The following is a 17,850-nucleotide window of genomic DNA, read 5'->3' on the forward strand; positions in this document are numbered from 1 at the left end:
AATTGCTGACGATTTGGTGACATACCAATGATTCCGACTGGTCTTTCGTTTGACTTCAAACGATTGCAATTTCCAGTTCGCCTTGCAATTGCAATGACAGTTAACAAGTCGCAAGGCCAATCGATTAGTGTTTGCGGGATAAATTTCAAATATATTATTTAGAAAATCATTGTTTTTACATGGGACGTTATGCGTGCAGCGTTGGTTCACGAGTTGGGAAACCATCCGCTTTGTTTGTGTTAACGTCAAACCAAAAACAAAAAATGTGGTTTACCAAAGAGCACTTCAATGAAACAGGATAATTTGGGATTCACTTTCATTAACTTAGAGAACTTCAACTAAAAAACACTTCATTTTTGTAAACGAAATAAATTCCTGTTGTGTAATAAAATCAAATTTTTCCTTTTCAAATACAAACAAAATTTCTTCATCTTTCTCCAGAAACCATCTGGTGCCGAAATGTAGTTCGTCGCGTTTGCTAGTTTAGTTATAATTTTTATTCTGCCATTATATATCTGGCAATAAAAAATCTATCGAATTATTAAGTTTTAGGTTTTAAGTGTTATATCTGTATTTTCCATTTTTTTACTAAATCAACAAATTTGAGTGATACTTTCTCTTAATGTAACGGAATTATTTTATTTGTTCAAATATATTCATACATATTGTATGCATAAAACATATATGCTTAACAAAAAAAATCATCATGCATGAAGTCTTGAGACGATCTTTGAGATCAGTTGTACAGCATTGGTAAAAAAAATCCTATCGCTGACGATATTTGACGATAAAAATTTAGTCCTAAATCAAGGCAGACCGATGCCGGCTCTAGAACCAGTTCCATTCTTAGCAGAACATTGTAAATATCTGATAAAAGTAATTTTATAAAAGTTCTACCACGTGTCTCCTAGTTGGCCGAAGACAAAAGCTCCGATCATTTCCGATTCTAGCAATGACGAAACGTGTTCGTCACACGCAGTTCCTTGTCGCAGACCCAGTCTTCTTGCGACGTCACAGTCAGGTCGAACCACGTCTTATCATATTCATAGCCGTGTTGACATTCTGAGGATAAAAAACAAAAGTTGAATAATAGTAATTATATTTGCATATGATAACACCTGGTTAATGGGCCGGTCGTTAATTTGCAATGATTTAGCATTATAAAGTACATTGCTGTTTGGAGTGCATATCATTAATTTTAATCGCTGTTTAACTACTGATATATCATACAAGATTAATAGATTGCGTAAGGTTTGATTAATTGTTCAATGATGGAGTGGTGGGATATGCTAAATGCTTGCATTTTTGTGGCAAATGATTAGTAACTACAACTTTTGAAAAAGTTGGTTAGATATATTTGGTTGGATATAATTCATTATAGAACGGTAAGTTCTATAAATAACATTTCCCTTTAAGATACAATGGCATGTACAACACTGATTATTTTTCAAATGGCCACATGTCGCAGGCAATATATAGGACTTGATATTGCCCCCAAATCTCTTTGAAGACAATATCTGACTATCAAAATCGATTAATCCGTTCCTCCGGTCATATGAGAGAAATAATTTATGCAAATGCTATAACCATTAAAAGATTATTTTGATAAATACTTTGTTCTCACGAGTTTATCACAATTTACGGTAATAATTCAATTAGTTTACTAATAGCAGCTTCTAGAGGTCAAAAAGATACTGCCTAACTCCGCCTAATACCGCAGATTTTAGAAAAAAAAACAATAAAATACTGCAAATTGTCGGTGTCTGATGCTTTCAGAAAGCGTATAAGTTGCATAAAACTAAGGTGACCATATTTTTGCATGAAATCCGGGAAGGATTAGAATGTGTGTGAGAGCGAGGGAGGAGGGGGCTGTTGGTGAGCTAAAAACTTATACGCACATTTTTTCGGTTCAAATTTTCTAGTTGAAATATATTTGAAAAATATTGGCAATCGAAACATTTTTAAAAATCCGGGATAATCCGGGACAAAACACCTAAAACCGGGACAAATATTGCTTTTAAAAGAAGCCGGGACGCAAGGGAGAAAATCGGGACTGTCCCGGCCAATCCGGGACGTATGGTCACCTTAATAAAACCCGTGTGTCAATTACAGATGCATAGTCTTATCTTGTAGATTTTAGAAAATTATATTGAAATATTGTTCTGCAAATTGTATATACATATTTTATCTACACCAAAAAACAATACTCGTTTCATACAAATTGGAAATAGGTTAAAAAATTTTACTAGGCGTTGTCTTTCAAAGATATAAATATGTTAGTTGGTACAGGTTTTATGTCCATGCGTTCATATGATGATATTCATATTTTTGTGTAGGAGTAACATATTGTATGTTGAATTCAGGTATTCACGTATTTGTGTAGATTTTTGTACCGCTTTCTCTATTTATAAATATTCTATATTATTAGATCCCATATGCATTACAAGCACCCAATCCGTGAAAACAATTTCTATATTTGCAATTTACGCAAAACGCCTGACATTTCATAAATCTTTCTTCTGAGGTTCTGTATATACAACTTTTTAAATTAATTTATTACTATCATATGATATATCTATTATCTGAATTTATTGACAGAGGTGCAGGTAATTACCCGTTATTGGAGAATTCTGAACTTCAGAACTGTCTGTCCAGTCCGACGCGTTGTACATCTCGCACGAACTCAGCGTTTCAAGGCCTCTTGTGTCTACAGACCTAAGGCATAAAATTAATTATTTATGATAAGTAAATGATTATTAAATACATAATTTAAATACATTTCCAGTTATCATCTATACTACATCACTGTCTATAAGACATGCTATTTACAGAATTTACACATGTTGAATACAAAATTATCAATTGAAAATTTAATTGTAACTGAATTGAAAATGAACATGCAAATTGTTGGTGAAAATATAATCAGATCAATTAAGTGGGATGTTGTGAACTTCAGTAATGTACAATTTGGTTTTTGTTAATTGACGCAATTATTGATATGCATATTAAGTTTTTATAGTGCTGCTGTGAAGTACTTGAGATATTTGATTAGGATTTTGATTAATTTGATTCGCTGTTCTATAAATAAATTTGTAAAGACCAAAACATAAAAATTAAAAAATCTTTTCGGTAAATTAAAATTAGTCTTGATGAAACTAGCATTTTATCCTCAGACATGTTACATGAACCACCCTACCCTTTTTTGCGGATCCTTAATATTTTAGGATATTCTTTAATAGCTCCTTAATATTTTGATAAACTTCAGAACTATGTCTTCATAAAAAATGAGAGTTTTACTAACAAACTTTATATTTGGGAATTGTCTTATTTGAAGATACCGTAATTAATATGTCACAAATTTGCACTGGCTTTACTATAATTACCAACATTTAACATCCATTTAAACATTAGAGCTTTGTATTCTAATTTCTTCTACTTACACAGGTAATGTGAGTCTTTTCCATTCTTCCAATGTATAGTTTGTGTTTTCCCGTCCTGGTACATAGCACCAGTGATCAGGAACTGACATTGCTAAAATGATATTCATACAAGGCATTGCTGCCACCACAGCGAAAAATACATTGTAGAGATAATTAAAGCGATGCTGGAACTTTCCATCGCTACCAATGGAATCCAGAACTCTATCGAAAATTGCATCATTTTTCTCCATTGCTGTGTTGTAATTGATGTTTAAACCCTGTAATGAAAATATTAATTTGTGGTTAAAATATTAATTTTTAATTCAATCAACAAATGTAACAGCAATTGCGATAATAAATATTTGAGTCCTTATGAGTGATTAATTTCTAGGTTTAGCAGTATTTATTTAGATACACATTATAGTTCTAAATGGGATTCTACTATTATGCAAAACAGAGGGTTCGATTTCTATGCCTAGACTATGTGATATGATATTTTGCTTAAAAATTAATATCATAAATATATTGCAATGAGTTTTTTCAAGGCACTGAGGTGTAAAATGACAATGAGAAATTTCTTACGCCTCATATACTTTCAAAGTTAGTTAACTCATCTCTGAAATCTGACCTTCGCAAGGCTAAAATATAATTACTATTATATTGTTTTTCATCTAAATGTCTCAAGTATGCAGAAGAATGTTTGTTGATTGAATCCTGTTCCATTTTGTTGAGTGTTTTTAGATTTTTTTTTTAGATTTAATAACAAAATTAAACTCTAGAAATGAAATTGTTAAAGAATCGTTAATATAAAATAAATGATATAATTATAACCAATTTATTATAATAAATTTATTATTTGTGTTATAAAAAGATACTGAATATTAATACTCAAAATTCAAGAATTAATATAGTTTTTTGCACATTTTAAATTGAAAATTTCGATTAGCAAAATATACTTATATTTATTTTTTGGGCTAAAATATTCGAGAAAATGGTAATCACAAACTCGACTGGTATTATTGATATATTTTATGTATGGAACACTAACTTTCTAATCAGAAATATTATGCAATAATTAAATTTAGTTAAAATAATGTGGCAGCTAAATATTAAGAAATCACAGTTATAGTTTTTAAAAAACGCATTTTAGAACTTTTTCTAAGCTGACAACTGCAAATAAAAACCTTGAATGTTTTAAATGCTCGATGCGTACGTTGGTACTGTTATAAAAAATCCATGACCGCTGCCAAGAAATACTATAAATAAACATTATATTAATCAATCATGACAATTACCTTCCGATGAATTATTGTTTATTCTTTTGTGTAGTATATGAGTATTGAACATCTCGCAATGTCAGATTAATAATATTAAAATTGAGTAATTAAGACGTTACCATACGAAACTTGTGGATGATAAAATGCAATATTTTCTAATTTTATGCAAGTTTAGATTTTTTCTTTTAATGGTTCATGAATTGTCCTAAGAATATTTATAAGAAAATGGTTATAAGGGTCTCTTATGCGTATGTGTTTATGTGTAAGTTATATATGGAGATATAGTATAGAATTTAAAAATGAAATGTTGTTGGCTAAATGCCCTAAGTAAGCGAGGCAAAAAGAATTAAAAATAAATGAATTAGGTATATAAATAAAGTTCAAGCTTGAACTTTTTAACAATATACATTTTTTAACATAATGATTTTATACCGGATTTTACACCGCATTTTTAAGTTCCATATTCGATTTGATACTCACCTCATATTGCACTCAGAAACTTTTATTTGATGATTTAAGGGGGTATTCTAGTGTAGAGCAATGAATTTTAAGTCATTTTTAAAGTGTCGTAAAAGAAAGCAATGAATGTTTTACTATCAATTTTTACCACTTATTTATTAATTTTATTAAAATACAAAACAAAAATTTAAAAAAAGTTGAAAATTGAAAAACTGGCAGCTGATGAAGTCGGGGGTCTCAAAAAATTGGCTCCTCAATCTTGCCATGATTTTAGCCCTCCTAGCCATTCGAAATAAAAGAAATAAAAAGATTATGAATCTACAATGATGTCGCAATCGCCGGAACTAACAAATTGGCGACTGTTTGAAAAAAGAGTGTCTTTTTTTATTGTTTTTTTTTTTTTTGAGTTTCTCGAACTTTTTAAAAATAGTAAAAATTGGAATTTGGGGATGATGTTAGTTCGGGCTACTAGGGCTAGGTATATTATAAACAAGACTCTCTGAACATTTCAAGTAAATCGGTCGAGTAGAACTGAGAAATCGTGACAACAGTACTGGAAAAGTCTGTTCTGTGAAAAACGCATTTAATATAAAAAGTATGTTCGATCTTTTTTACTTCTCTCGAGTAATATTTGTGCTTGTATAAATTCCGTATCATGTATACAATGTCATTGATATATCGCAAAAAATTCAAATTTTAATATTTTAATTTAATATTAATCAATTAAGAAGTTTGAATCATTTTACTTTCATTTATTATCTTCCTTAAAGTGTTCGAAGATAAGTAATCATGATGCGAGGTACTTTATTAAATGACGATTATAGTCATCTTTCTTCCTCATGGGGCGGCGGGTAGACGTTCATTAATTTCTAAGAATATTTCATTAGCGAAGGTCGTTAATTAATTTAATATTTGCGTATTGTTTATTTCCTGCGTTATTAGCATCTGTTGTTCATAGTCTGTTTGCATTTAATTATTATTTTATGAATGGTATTTGTAATGATTTGCACGCAATGCAAATGCGAGTGGCTGGAATCGACGATCTGTGAAACCAAATGAATCAAAGCTTATTATAGAACTAATAAATTTCATTGAGACATTGAGATATACTTTTTTACGATGCTGAAGAAAATTATGCCTAGGTGTGCCCTCATATAAAACCGCACGTGTCCACTAGTATGGACAAAATCTAACCAGGTTCAATTGACCGTAAAGCGTGAATTAAATTAATTTTGCCACACATTTATTCATTAAAAATTATCATATTATTCCGGTATTAAAACATACAATTACATAAAACGCTATAATTTAATTTGTTAAATTGCACGTTTATTTAAAATTGAATTAATTATCTTTAAAATATGTTAGTAAAAAAAAATGATTTACATGAAATCTCAGATTTATATCGAGTTTTTAAATTACTCTACTTGTTTTATAAATGCTGATATAATTATAAATTACTGTAATACGAATAATGTGTTCTAATAAATAGACGTAAATGTTTCATGAATTATTGTATACAAAATTATTGTTCTGCTTACTTCATACAAAATTACCCTTCCAAAAAATGTTTTAAGACAAAACATTACAAAAAATTGATAACCTAATTAAATCATTCTCCTTATTGTCTATAACAAGACCAGATTTATTGAAAAATATTTACGTATATTACCTGAAACATAAACCAAAATGTGCAGAAAATCTTATATTTGAACACAAAGTAGTGAAATTATAAAACTAAGAAAACAAGTTGCTTTGATCGGTGGTAATTTTCTGCCATCAATACATTATTTTTCTGAGTATAATTTTTTATGTTTTATGTCTTTTTCTGTAAAAATAAAATAATGCAACAAAGCTAGCGAACTGTCTAGACTCAAAAACATGTGGGCTAAATATCACAATTTTTAGTATCGATGTCGTCTTCCTACACCAATAAAGTTTGCAAAACAATTTATTATGTTGATTTGTATTAGATCGAACTCATTAAAACCAAGCCGGGTGGCTTTAAGGTAGTTTTTAACTGATGAAATTTTAAATAGAAAATGTAATCAAATTTATTTAGTAATGTGCTTCCACGATACAATATTTTGCAAAGGAATTTGACAAGTGATGAGCTTGAAATAACTCCTTCATTCCCTTTTTCAAAAAAGAATGTAATATGTATTAGATGTAATGTATTCAATTTTTTGGTAATTAATAATTAATTTAAGACCACAAATATGACAAATCATTAAATTGAAATCAAAAATGGTTTTATTCAACATTGTTTGTAGAACCAAATATTCCAGCTACTAAAATTGCATAAAGTTGAGTTTTTTTTTAGTTAATTAAGGTAATTTTAAACGATGGAATGTTTTATTGTTTTAATAATTACTTCAGCGAACATAATGTCATTTCTGACTCAAGTTTAATCACAATTGCAACCTCAGATTAATCGATGTTTTTGTGCACATATAATTAGATCTCCGTTTTGAAAAGCAATTTTTTTATCGATCTGATGTAATTTACATACAATGAAATATTTCTGTGTTTTATAACAAAGTATATATTCAAAATAAGTCAGAATCATTCAATTTAATTTTAAGTTTTATTTCCAAGAAGTAATTAGTAACATTTTTTAATAATTTACATATACATTTAATAAACAATTTTATAGTTTTCATTGGTTAAAAGTTTTCATTAAAATTAAATAATTATTTTAAAGGAATTAATATTAAGTATTTCTCCAATTAATATAAGTATTGTAGCAAAGTAATTAATTAGAGTTTACAATTAATAATAATATTTATATATTTATATAAAAAGGCAGATTGATTTGAAGTGAAACAGACAAAGAATTATCTTATTTTTTAACTATTTGATAAATGATCTAGCTACCTTTTCAATTTGACTATTATATAAAATAACATTGACATTGAAAATCTGACTTTTCAAATTTTAAACTATCGTTATTAATATGGAATATTTTTTTGATATTTGCACCTATTGCGCCCTGAACATCAGCAAATTTTTAGTCGTAGTTAAAAAAATTCTAGATTGATTGCCAATACTAATTGGGCGTCTGGGTAAATATTGATAATTAACACTAATGAATATTTAATCTTGATATATTTTAATACGTACCTTACTAAATTAATGTATTTCTCCGGAGAGTTTGTAATATCACATGTTTTATGTCACAAAATTCATGTTCATAACAAAACAAACACAAACTGTTAGAAGATACGATTACAAACGGTAAGCATGAACAATCGCAAAAAATTTGAATCCGTGATTTTATTCAAAACAAAAAACAAATTTCTTTCACAATTATGATTTTTTACAGGTATTTCTTAAAAATTTGTCTTGCTTTTCAAATTAAATCAAGATATATAAATAATGATAATAGTTCAAAACGGACGATAAAAATTAATAATAATTATTCAAGTGTTTCCAATGAATAATTAAATATCGTGCGTCCGATATTTGATGACCTACGCTGATAATGGTATTTGCACAGGTGCAAATCACAGACTGATCGATCTGAACGTCCACAAAATATTCTTATAACTGACCGGGCAGGCGGTGTGATCAGCTGCACTTCCATTCATCCCAACGGTGTAGACCTTGTAGAGTACGTCTTCGGCAGGTTGGGACAACGTATTGTAGGCTACGCGTGTGGGGAAAAACGATAGCTGATAACTGATTTGGTTTTTACTCTGCCAATGTTTACATTGTTATGATGGCATTTTTTCTGAGAAGCTTAATAACCCGTTGTACTATTTATAGTACAGAAATATTATATCACTTATAAGTATAATTGAAGTATGTTCTGGATTTTTTGAGTTTTCTACAGTAGTACATTAGAAGTCCATGACGCTCGAGACCGGCCCATGCTTCGGCACAAACTTAATATAATATAAAAACAATTAGGTTTACAATTAAAATACAATTGGCCAAAAACGGTGTTTATAGAAAAAAGTCAATCTGTCCTTGTTTTTCTTTAAAATGTTGTGTATTTTTACTTCTCCCAGCTAATATAGAGTTAAATTATTATCAGCCAGAAATTTCTCAAACTTATCTTTGTATTTTCTGCAGAAGGTTGGTTTGCTGATATTATTTTTGCAGCTACCTAAAGTTTTTGAATTTTTTGTGGAAACCTAGTTTCTGAGCCAACCGTCAGAACAATTACTTACACTCTCAGCTACTTTTAAGTCTCCGTAATGTTTTGCATTTTTAAAATTATAAATGTAATACTTTTATAAGGAAAGTCGATAACAGGACCAATGATTCTAATTTATAATTATTGGCCCTGTTATCGACTTTGCTTACAAACGTGCTACACTAAACCATTTGAATAATACCCTATTTAGCTGTTCCAGTTGTGGACTTATTAATTTGTTCAGAAGACAATGTTTTAATTATTACTGACTAATAGCAAACTTTGTTAGTTCATCGTTTTGTTTTTTAATGTCATAAATAGTTCATGTCATGAATAGTTCATGAGCCAATATTGAACTCATTTAATACAACATTTCTATTCTAGACCGAACAAAAACAATTTTCTTTTTTAAAAAAAAACGAAATTTTCCGAAACGTTGCCGGACTATCGGGCATTCCGGACTAATAGACCTCTGTTGGTATACAACTGCGGTGCGATACATATTGTCCATAGAAACATTATTGAAACTTGTTTTTCTTCATTTACAAATAGTAAAATATCAAATGGGCATTGCCATTTAAGGCAAAGGATTGAAACTTCCTGTATAGTAAATGTATTAGATGAATACAGTTAATATTTTTCTAATTGTAAGGCAAAAACTTAAAAAGTATGGTAAATAATCAATTTAATTGATATGTGTATTGCTTTGAAGCTTTATTGTAAGCTTTGAAATTAATTTATTAATAATTCAACTCAACTTAACAAATTAAAATCACTTGATTTTATAGTAAATTTCATTATTCTTATTTTTTTATTTGATTTTATTTTATTAAATTATTCGTATCATCTCTGTATTGAATTTCATTTTATAAAAGTAATTCTGAATCATGCGGAACGAAAAACAAACTTAATATTGTTTTAGTGATATATTCATTCACAAACTTAATTGTTTATAAATGAATTCATAAAAAACTTGCCAGTCCAGTTATCAATCCACATGATAATCTGGATTTATACAAAACAGCATCAAAATATACAAATAACAAATTGCGGTTTGAATATTTGTTTTGTTAAATTGATAGTTTAGTTAAGAGAATCGGAGAAATATTATAATAATTATATTTATTATTATTTCTATTCAGATTAAAATATGTCTATTATTGAATGTCTAATTTAGAGATTATTTTATTATCTCAATGTTGGGAGTTAAAAGGCAACACGGTAGTAGTTCTTTCTCGTTGTAATATATTTGCATACTTATTTATTACTTTGTATTAATAATTTGTGCAGCATTACCCCTAATGTTCACCTCCGAAATGCAAGTTTTCACTTGATACAATGTATCATCTGCCACTATTTGTATAATAGATAAAAAATAGATACACTTAATTCTAGTGTATCTATTTTTTATTTATTCAACTCTACTGATTAAAGTTTTGGCGAAAAATTACGGTTCAGTATGTTCTTTAAATGATTGAATAAATATTTTATATCTTAAAATTTAACATTCAATGATATTACGATTCGATCCTAATATTTTACTAATTGTACTATATACTTATATTTTGCAACATTGTCTCTAGAAAACAATTTTCATTTGATATTATATTTTTAGACTCTTTTTTTAATAACTGTATTTGTTACAATTTCTAAATAATTAACATCTATTAACAGTAATGAACAATTATGAATTTAATAAAAAGAGCACAAAATAAAGGATAGAAATACTTTTAGTAAAGACTCTTAATCGCAAAAAAAAATTGATAAATTCTGCTTGATATCGAGCTGGTCGAACTCGACATCAAACCCGGTGCTAGTGGTTGCTAATTTTTACTCATATTATGGGGGTTACAGCCATTAGAGTAATAAAATGCATTTTTGCATGATAATTTCTGGTACGAGTACATTATTACATTCTTAATATAATGTACTTCATTCGTAAATAATTAATATCGTTCAAAAGATTTTTTTTATCTAAATTTATGTCGTATATGTGCTGGATAGAAATCCTACCAAAAGCATTAGATGAATTTTTATTTGATATTTTGGACGGAATTATTATTAATACAGAGACCAATCTTTATGCAAAAGCCTGTCAATCTTTATGCAAAATAAACGTTTATATTCAAATAAATGCGATTATGAGGACGTTGCCTTTAGCTTGAATAATTTCAGATTTATAAGTAATATTTTTGTATGAATAGTGTAATGTAGAAATCATTGGTTTCAGAAAAATAGTGAACCCAGATAAAGTTTCAATCAGAACAATTCACAAACCGTTCAAAGATTCCTGAATTGTTTTCAAATAGTAGCTGATAAATTTATATAGTTCAAGTATGAATGAATCACAATTTATTTCATAAATCAATGGTATAGTGAAATAAAAAATTGCTAGCCAAAGACAGTTTCGAGGTCAATGCGCGACATGAAAACTTTTTTCAATGACCATATAAAAAACGTTATTGTACTTTATATGTACGATTAAGTTCATGAACAAAACACATGCAATATTCTTAAGCCATAAATGCTGCATGAATATAATTTCTAATACTGGTCGAATTTTATAAATAAACACAGCAAACCTGTTTAGATTGTATGCGACTAATTTGGTATCAGCTATTTGAATAAAACTCGTATTTCGTGCAATTCAAGATTGTTTTCGTTAATGAATATGGAATTGTATCGAAAATTGTCTGTGGATACCATTTAAATGTCAATGGAATGTAAAATATTTTATTTAGTTGTATATTATTCTAATTTACTAGGATAGATTTGTCTAATAAAAACTTGTTTAGTGATAACACTTGAACGCGAAATTCGTAAACCGGATTGTTTGCGGATTTCAGACGTAAATTATTAGCGTGTCAAACCATTCCTAGAACAACTTAATATGCGTTGTGTAGTTTTTAAATTATTCTTTTGGTTCAATTACGATGATATTGCTCGTTTTATATTTAGACGTATTTTTTACGGATGTGTAATTTATGTAAACATGAAACTAATTCAGGATTTTTGATGTCGTAAAATCAGTGAATCCCACGATTTATTTATTTAGACATATTATTAAAAAAGTTTAGATATTTTATTTTTTTAGTAATATTGAATCGAAGGTTCAGCAATATACTAGAATCAGACAAACCATAGTCTGAATATGAAAGAGTAGTTTTCAATTGTTGCTCTATATTTTATCCTGTACATAATACAGATATTAAGAAAATATGTTTAGCCCGGAATACAAGTCGAGAGTAGTAAACCATCCAAAATTGCTGAGCGGAACTTTATTGAACTTTTATAGCCAAAGATCGCCTATACGAAAAAGCTTCCTTGGTGGTTCACTATTCTGATAATATTTATATTTCATGCAACAATTATTGTTTTTACCAACTGTAATCTCTTCATAGTATTAGATTTCGAATTTATTATTTACGGTATTTATTTATTTTATTTATACGTAATATATTTATTTTATTTTCCTTTTTATAACTGAACTGTGAAACGATCAACAACGAAGAGACTTATCACTTTATTTAGTATAACTTTTTTTAAAACGATTGCAATTTATTGAAGTAAAACCACTAAATTTCTTTTTTTTTCCTTATGCTCTTTGTTCTTTATGCCATGGTTAAACAAAAGAGTATGACGAAGCCGACTTAACATTGTCTAAGAGGGATTTAAAAATAATTATGATTTAGGTAATAAACTTTATTTTATGCATTTTTGAAACTTATTTCAAAAGCTTCCAAAGAAATTAATGGGAAGTCAACAAAAAATCGGAATTGTCTTCCTCATTATTTTCCAATTTTTGTAATAAATTAATCTAAATTTATTCATACACATAGTATGTATAAGTAAATTATTATAATATGTCGCATTTCCGGAAAATCACTTCTGGATTATCTTTTATAAGACCTACATTCTTATTATTAGCTCAAGTGATGATTTAAGTTATGTAAATTGAAATGAACTGAAACTTAATCCTCGATATAACTGTGGATTGCACAATCATATGTAATACGAGTTTGATACAGACACTAAAATTAATTAAAAATACTGCATCAAATAATTTACAAGACTCGTAATATTATATCATATTAAAGGTATAATTTCGTACAAAATTCCGCATGCGTAATGCTTGTTTTAATAACTGTAATAAAAGTCTTCGTTCATTTTCTATCACGTCCAGCTTAAATATTTAAATTTAGTTATATTTTGACGTAATTTTATATAAACGTAATAATTCCTGTTTTAAGACGACATATTTCTCCTAGATAAGTACCATGTGGGCGGGAAGAGATGACGTCAAACGGGGAATATAAAAAATACTCGAAGAATGCTGTTTATTTCAATATCTACTTTTGTATAGAAAGCGTGAATATTGTGTGAAATCCTTGTGAAATCTTAGAATTCGTTGTTTATAGAAAAACACCAGAGTATGAAAAGTCCGAAATATTTTTGTTACTGAGTCGATTATTTAGCTTATTTTTTCTGTGGGTTCATAGATTTGTACGAATTTCTTTTGGAAAATCTGTTAATTTTAATTAAGTTGCAATTAATATAACCTTGTCAAATTATATTGTACATATATCATAATTTTAAGCAATAATCGTATTAATAATTAACTTGATGCATTGATACTACTTTATACCTATTTTACACAATTCATTACAACCTATCAACATCATTCCACTGTAGTTACATGTCCTCATGATTTTGTTTTTAATTTCCTATTATTGGTGGAACCAAGTGTAAAGGTACAAATTTCTCAGTTTTTCTACATCTTCAGTCTACATTTGACCATCTCTTTCTTTAAATAGAATTACACCTCATCAAACCAAATATCTTTTGCTTTAATAATCACTTACTGTCCCATTTCAAAAACTTGAACCCCATTTGAAAAAGTTAATTGTACAAATGTCGAAAGGTACAAAATTGAATTTTTTTGTCACATATATTTGCACCTATAACTGATATCAAAATATCAGCAAATTTTTTGATAGTCCTTTGTAGAATGTCTAAATCGGATGTCAATCTATTGATTGGGTATAAAATTAATTCAAAGTATTGCTTTGCAAATATAAATATCGATGATAGTACATTTATTTAGTTTGAATTGAATATACTAGCAGCCCTAGAACTATTACAAGGCTGGCATAACCTCTACTGTTTTAATCAGTGTTTTTTAAACTTCGACTTTACAAAAATTTAAAATTTATTAAAGTTTTGCTCTGTATGAGTTGATGGCCGCAGAATATAATCCTCTTCAACAGTAGTGTCGGATTTTATGAAATATATTTTGGTTTTAAAAGATTCGATATGTATATAGTTCAATGACTCTGTCAAAACAATTCCATGATATCATTGTATATAGAGTACAAAATCTATTTATTTTTCAAAATTATTTTATTTAGTCTATGGTCAGCTCGTCATCAATTTATTTGATGATGGACCATTTCCTGTAACGTCTTTGAAGACACACTAAACCATAATGACAAGAACTGTGCTGCGACTGACGTCATAGAATGCAATACGCCAGTTTGCTTTCACAATTGCGAACGAATATAAATATTTAAATATTTTAAATCTAAGTGAAGGTGTTTTGATAAATGATCAGTAACAATCGTATTATAACAGGATTTTCGAGCAAATAAACACTTGGCTTGTAATTGATTCTAAAGTCAATCACCTTAGTAGATGATAATTTTTATTTAATGATGTGTTAATAATTAGCATGTATTATATATAATGCAGAAGTATATCAGTATCTGCATTCAAAATGACATATTTGCCAAATGATTAACGTTTATATGAATAATATAAAGGATCGACAGGTTTTGAAATATAATTATTTATATGGATATGTAGAATGAAGTATTTTCCAATTCATAAAATTAATGTAATAGAGGGATTTGTAGTGCTACGGTGAGGAGCCAATTAACTTCAAAGATCATTAATATATTTTCAAATAAAAATATCCTTCCCCCGGCATTACTGCATCCAATTAAATTATATATAATCAGAAAAATTGTAACCAAATTATATCAAGTATAGGATAGTCAGTGGGTTGCCCTTTAGAAAAAGCCACGTAGGACAAAAGTACCATCTAAAACAGATAATAATGAACGATTATAAAACCAAAGTGCTTCAATTGTTACTACTATTATTGGTAATATTAGTAAAAGCCATTCTTTTTCATTGGTCATTTTATTTAAATATGCACTTTCTTCTTAGTATAGAACTAATTCATTGTTTCTATATAATGATTCAAATAATCAGTGAGATTATTTGAATTTCTTCTTTTTGTAAGTTTTCTTATGGTTTTCATTTGCTTCATCTAGTTGAGGAATGTTTTTTATATGTGCAATATGATATATTTGTATTTAATGATCAAACCATGAAAGTACTGATCATTTGGATTATATTAGTTAGGAATAGTCGCAAATTTAACAATTTGTTTTACGTCATATCTTTATTTTAAGATGCAATATCTAAATAATGAACTTGCTATAACTGAAAAAGACTTTTGTGTAAAAGGTCGGAAACTTCTGTAATGAGTTTGATGGTTTGATCATTTAGAAACTGCTAAATAACTTTTAATTACAATATGGTTTGTAAGTTAACATGCGATATTCCGTACTAATCAACTCACCCATTAACCAATATCGTTCAAAAACTATATATTTTTACAATTAAGAGCAATAATACCAGAGCAAAATTATGTAATTAATCTTTTGAGCAATTTTAACAATTCTATGTCTTTGTTTGAAAATTCAAGCGTATTATAATAAAAAAAAGGTTATAAATGCACATGTGTTTGATAACGTAAGCAGAGAGAAATTATTGAAAACAAAGGGGCACACAAAACTGAACAAAATTGTGTTAGATAATATTTTTTATTTATTATATATTATATAGTTAAATTATTAATGAAGTGGATTTTACAGCTGTTTATAACAAATCCATTAATTGATAAATGCTAAATGCATATTTCGAATAATTAGTCTAAGTATTCTGTAAATACTTGAGAACGTGTTGTTTTGTAGTTTGTTGTGTCAAAGATATATTATACATCATTATTCTGCGAAAAATGAAATGAAATGATTTTTATTTGCCATGTTATATGACAATATTATTTAAATATGTTATAGATATATGGTATAGTCACTAAGATCAAACCAAATACAAAGTGGTAATAGATGGATTCATTTTTGAACCAAATACCTGCGCATTTGTCGCCTTTAATTCTGTCCATCCTATAATATTAACACTGACTTGTCTCATATATATTGGCGTCATTTCTCCACTAAAATTAAAATTGTATATAATTTTTACTTGATTTTCACTTGATTTTCAATATTTTTAACCATATGGCTGTTAAAAAAAACTTCACTATTATTTAAATGCACAAACTGATATAATTGCTTTAAGGTAATTATCTAATTTGGCTTTATCGCAAAATGGATATGAAGTAATAGCTACAGCTATATATAGGCGTAAGAAATGAAACGGGGACGTAAAAAAAACTAAATTTAATACTATTTGTCAACCTTTTATAAAATGCATTTTATTTATATATAACGCGAATTATAAAACATTTGTTTTTCAGCCACAAAAATACAAAAAATATGAGAAATTTCATATAAATATGCACATGCATGATTAGTATCAAAGTTTGTGTAATTATGTAGATCGAATTTTTTTTTTTGATTCTGAAAAGATCAAAACTGTGTAATACCTACTAGCGTTGAAGATTAGTGTATGCAATTCTTCAGTGATTGGACAAATTGTATCTTCATAATTTCTTCAAGAGTTTTCTATTATACACGTACATTTAAGAAAAAATATTATATATATGCACAACTAGTTATAAAATATAATTGAATCAGGAGCAAATTAATATGACCAAATATTACTCATTCGTATGACTAATGTATTATATGAAGAATAAAAAAACCATACTGAAGCTAAAAATATCGAGATATAAAGTAAATTAATTCTACTAGCATATTTGATTTAATTTAATGCATTTAAATTTGTTATGCACGCATATGCGTGCATTTTAATAATAGAATATGTAAATTTTATTATATCTTACGCAATGATCCAATGTATGCATTTATGCATAGATTTTCTAGACATTTAATTGAGTTTCATGTAAATCAATTGATTAGGTGAGGTCATATCATGACATCTGTCTTATTATCTTTAACCCTAATGCAATTAAATAAATCATCTTGTTTATTTAGTAAATGATTACTTATACGTTATATATACTAGTTAGTTAAGTAATAACATATCGTGATTATAGACTGGTTTATATATAGCAGATCTATTATTATATTTTCAATGAAAATGGATCTTTGTTAAATGTAGAGTAATTTTAATAAATAAGTTTTATTGCATGATTCAGGTGATCCTTTGATTAACTCTATAATATTTTACGTGTCTTATCCAATATTATTTAGACAATACGGGGTTAATCTAATTCCAGTATTGTTTATGTAAAATAATTAGTTGAACGAGTAATTGATAGAAACAATTTAGAAAATTTGACAAA

General features: G+C 28.0%; 1 protein-coding gene and 1 long non-coding RNA gene across 2 annotated transcripts in view; both read right to left on the reverse strand.

Moving 5' to 3' along the window:
- Positions 1-973: 973 nt before the first annotated feature.
- LOC113384487 lies at positions 974-3,504 on the reverse strand. Its single transcript, XR_003367946.1, has 3 exons — positions 3,441-3,504; positions 2,615-2,715; positions 974-1,062 (listed from the first exon to the last, which is right to left on the reverse strand). It is a non-coding gene; the product is annotated as an uncharacterized LOC113384487 (long non-coding RNA).
- Positions 3,505-15,309: 11,805 nt separating this feature from the next.
- Positions 15,310-17,850, reverse strand: part of LOC113385954 (carcinine transporter-like) — an 8,113-nt gene continuing 5,572 nt past the window's right edge. Inside the window, exon 9 of the mRNA XM_026623772.1 lies at positions 15,310-15,396. Within this exon, the coding sequence (XP_026479557.1) occupies positions 15,310-15,396 (87 nt within the window). The remainder of the gene's footprint in view (positions 15,397-17,850) is intronic.

Source organism: Ctenocephalides felis, unplaced genomic scaffold (genome assembly GCF_003426905.1).
Source record: "Ctenocephalides felis isolate EL2017-DRISC unplaced genomic scaffold, ASM342690v1 CF-g0.4_SCAFFOLD_03571, whole genome shotgun sequence".
Taxonomy (NCBI): Eukaryota; Metazoa; Arthropoda; class Insecta; order Siphonaptera; family Pulicidae; genus Ctenocephalides; species Ctenocephalides felis.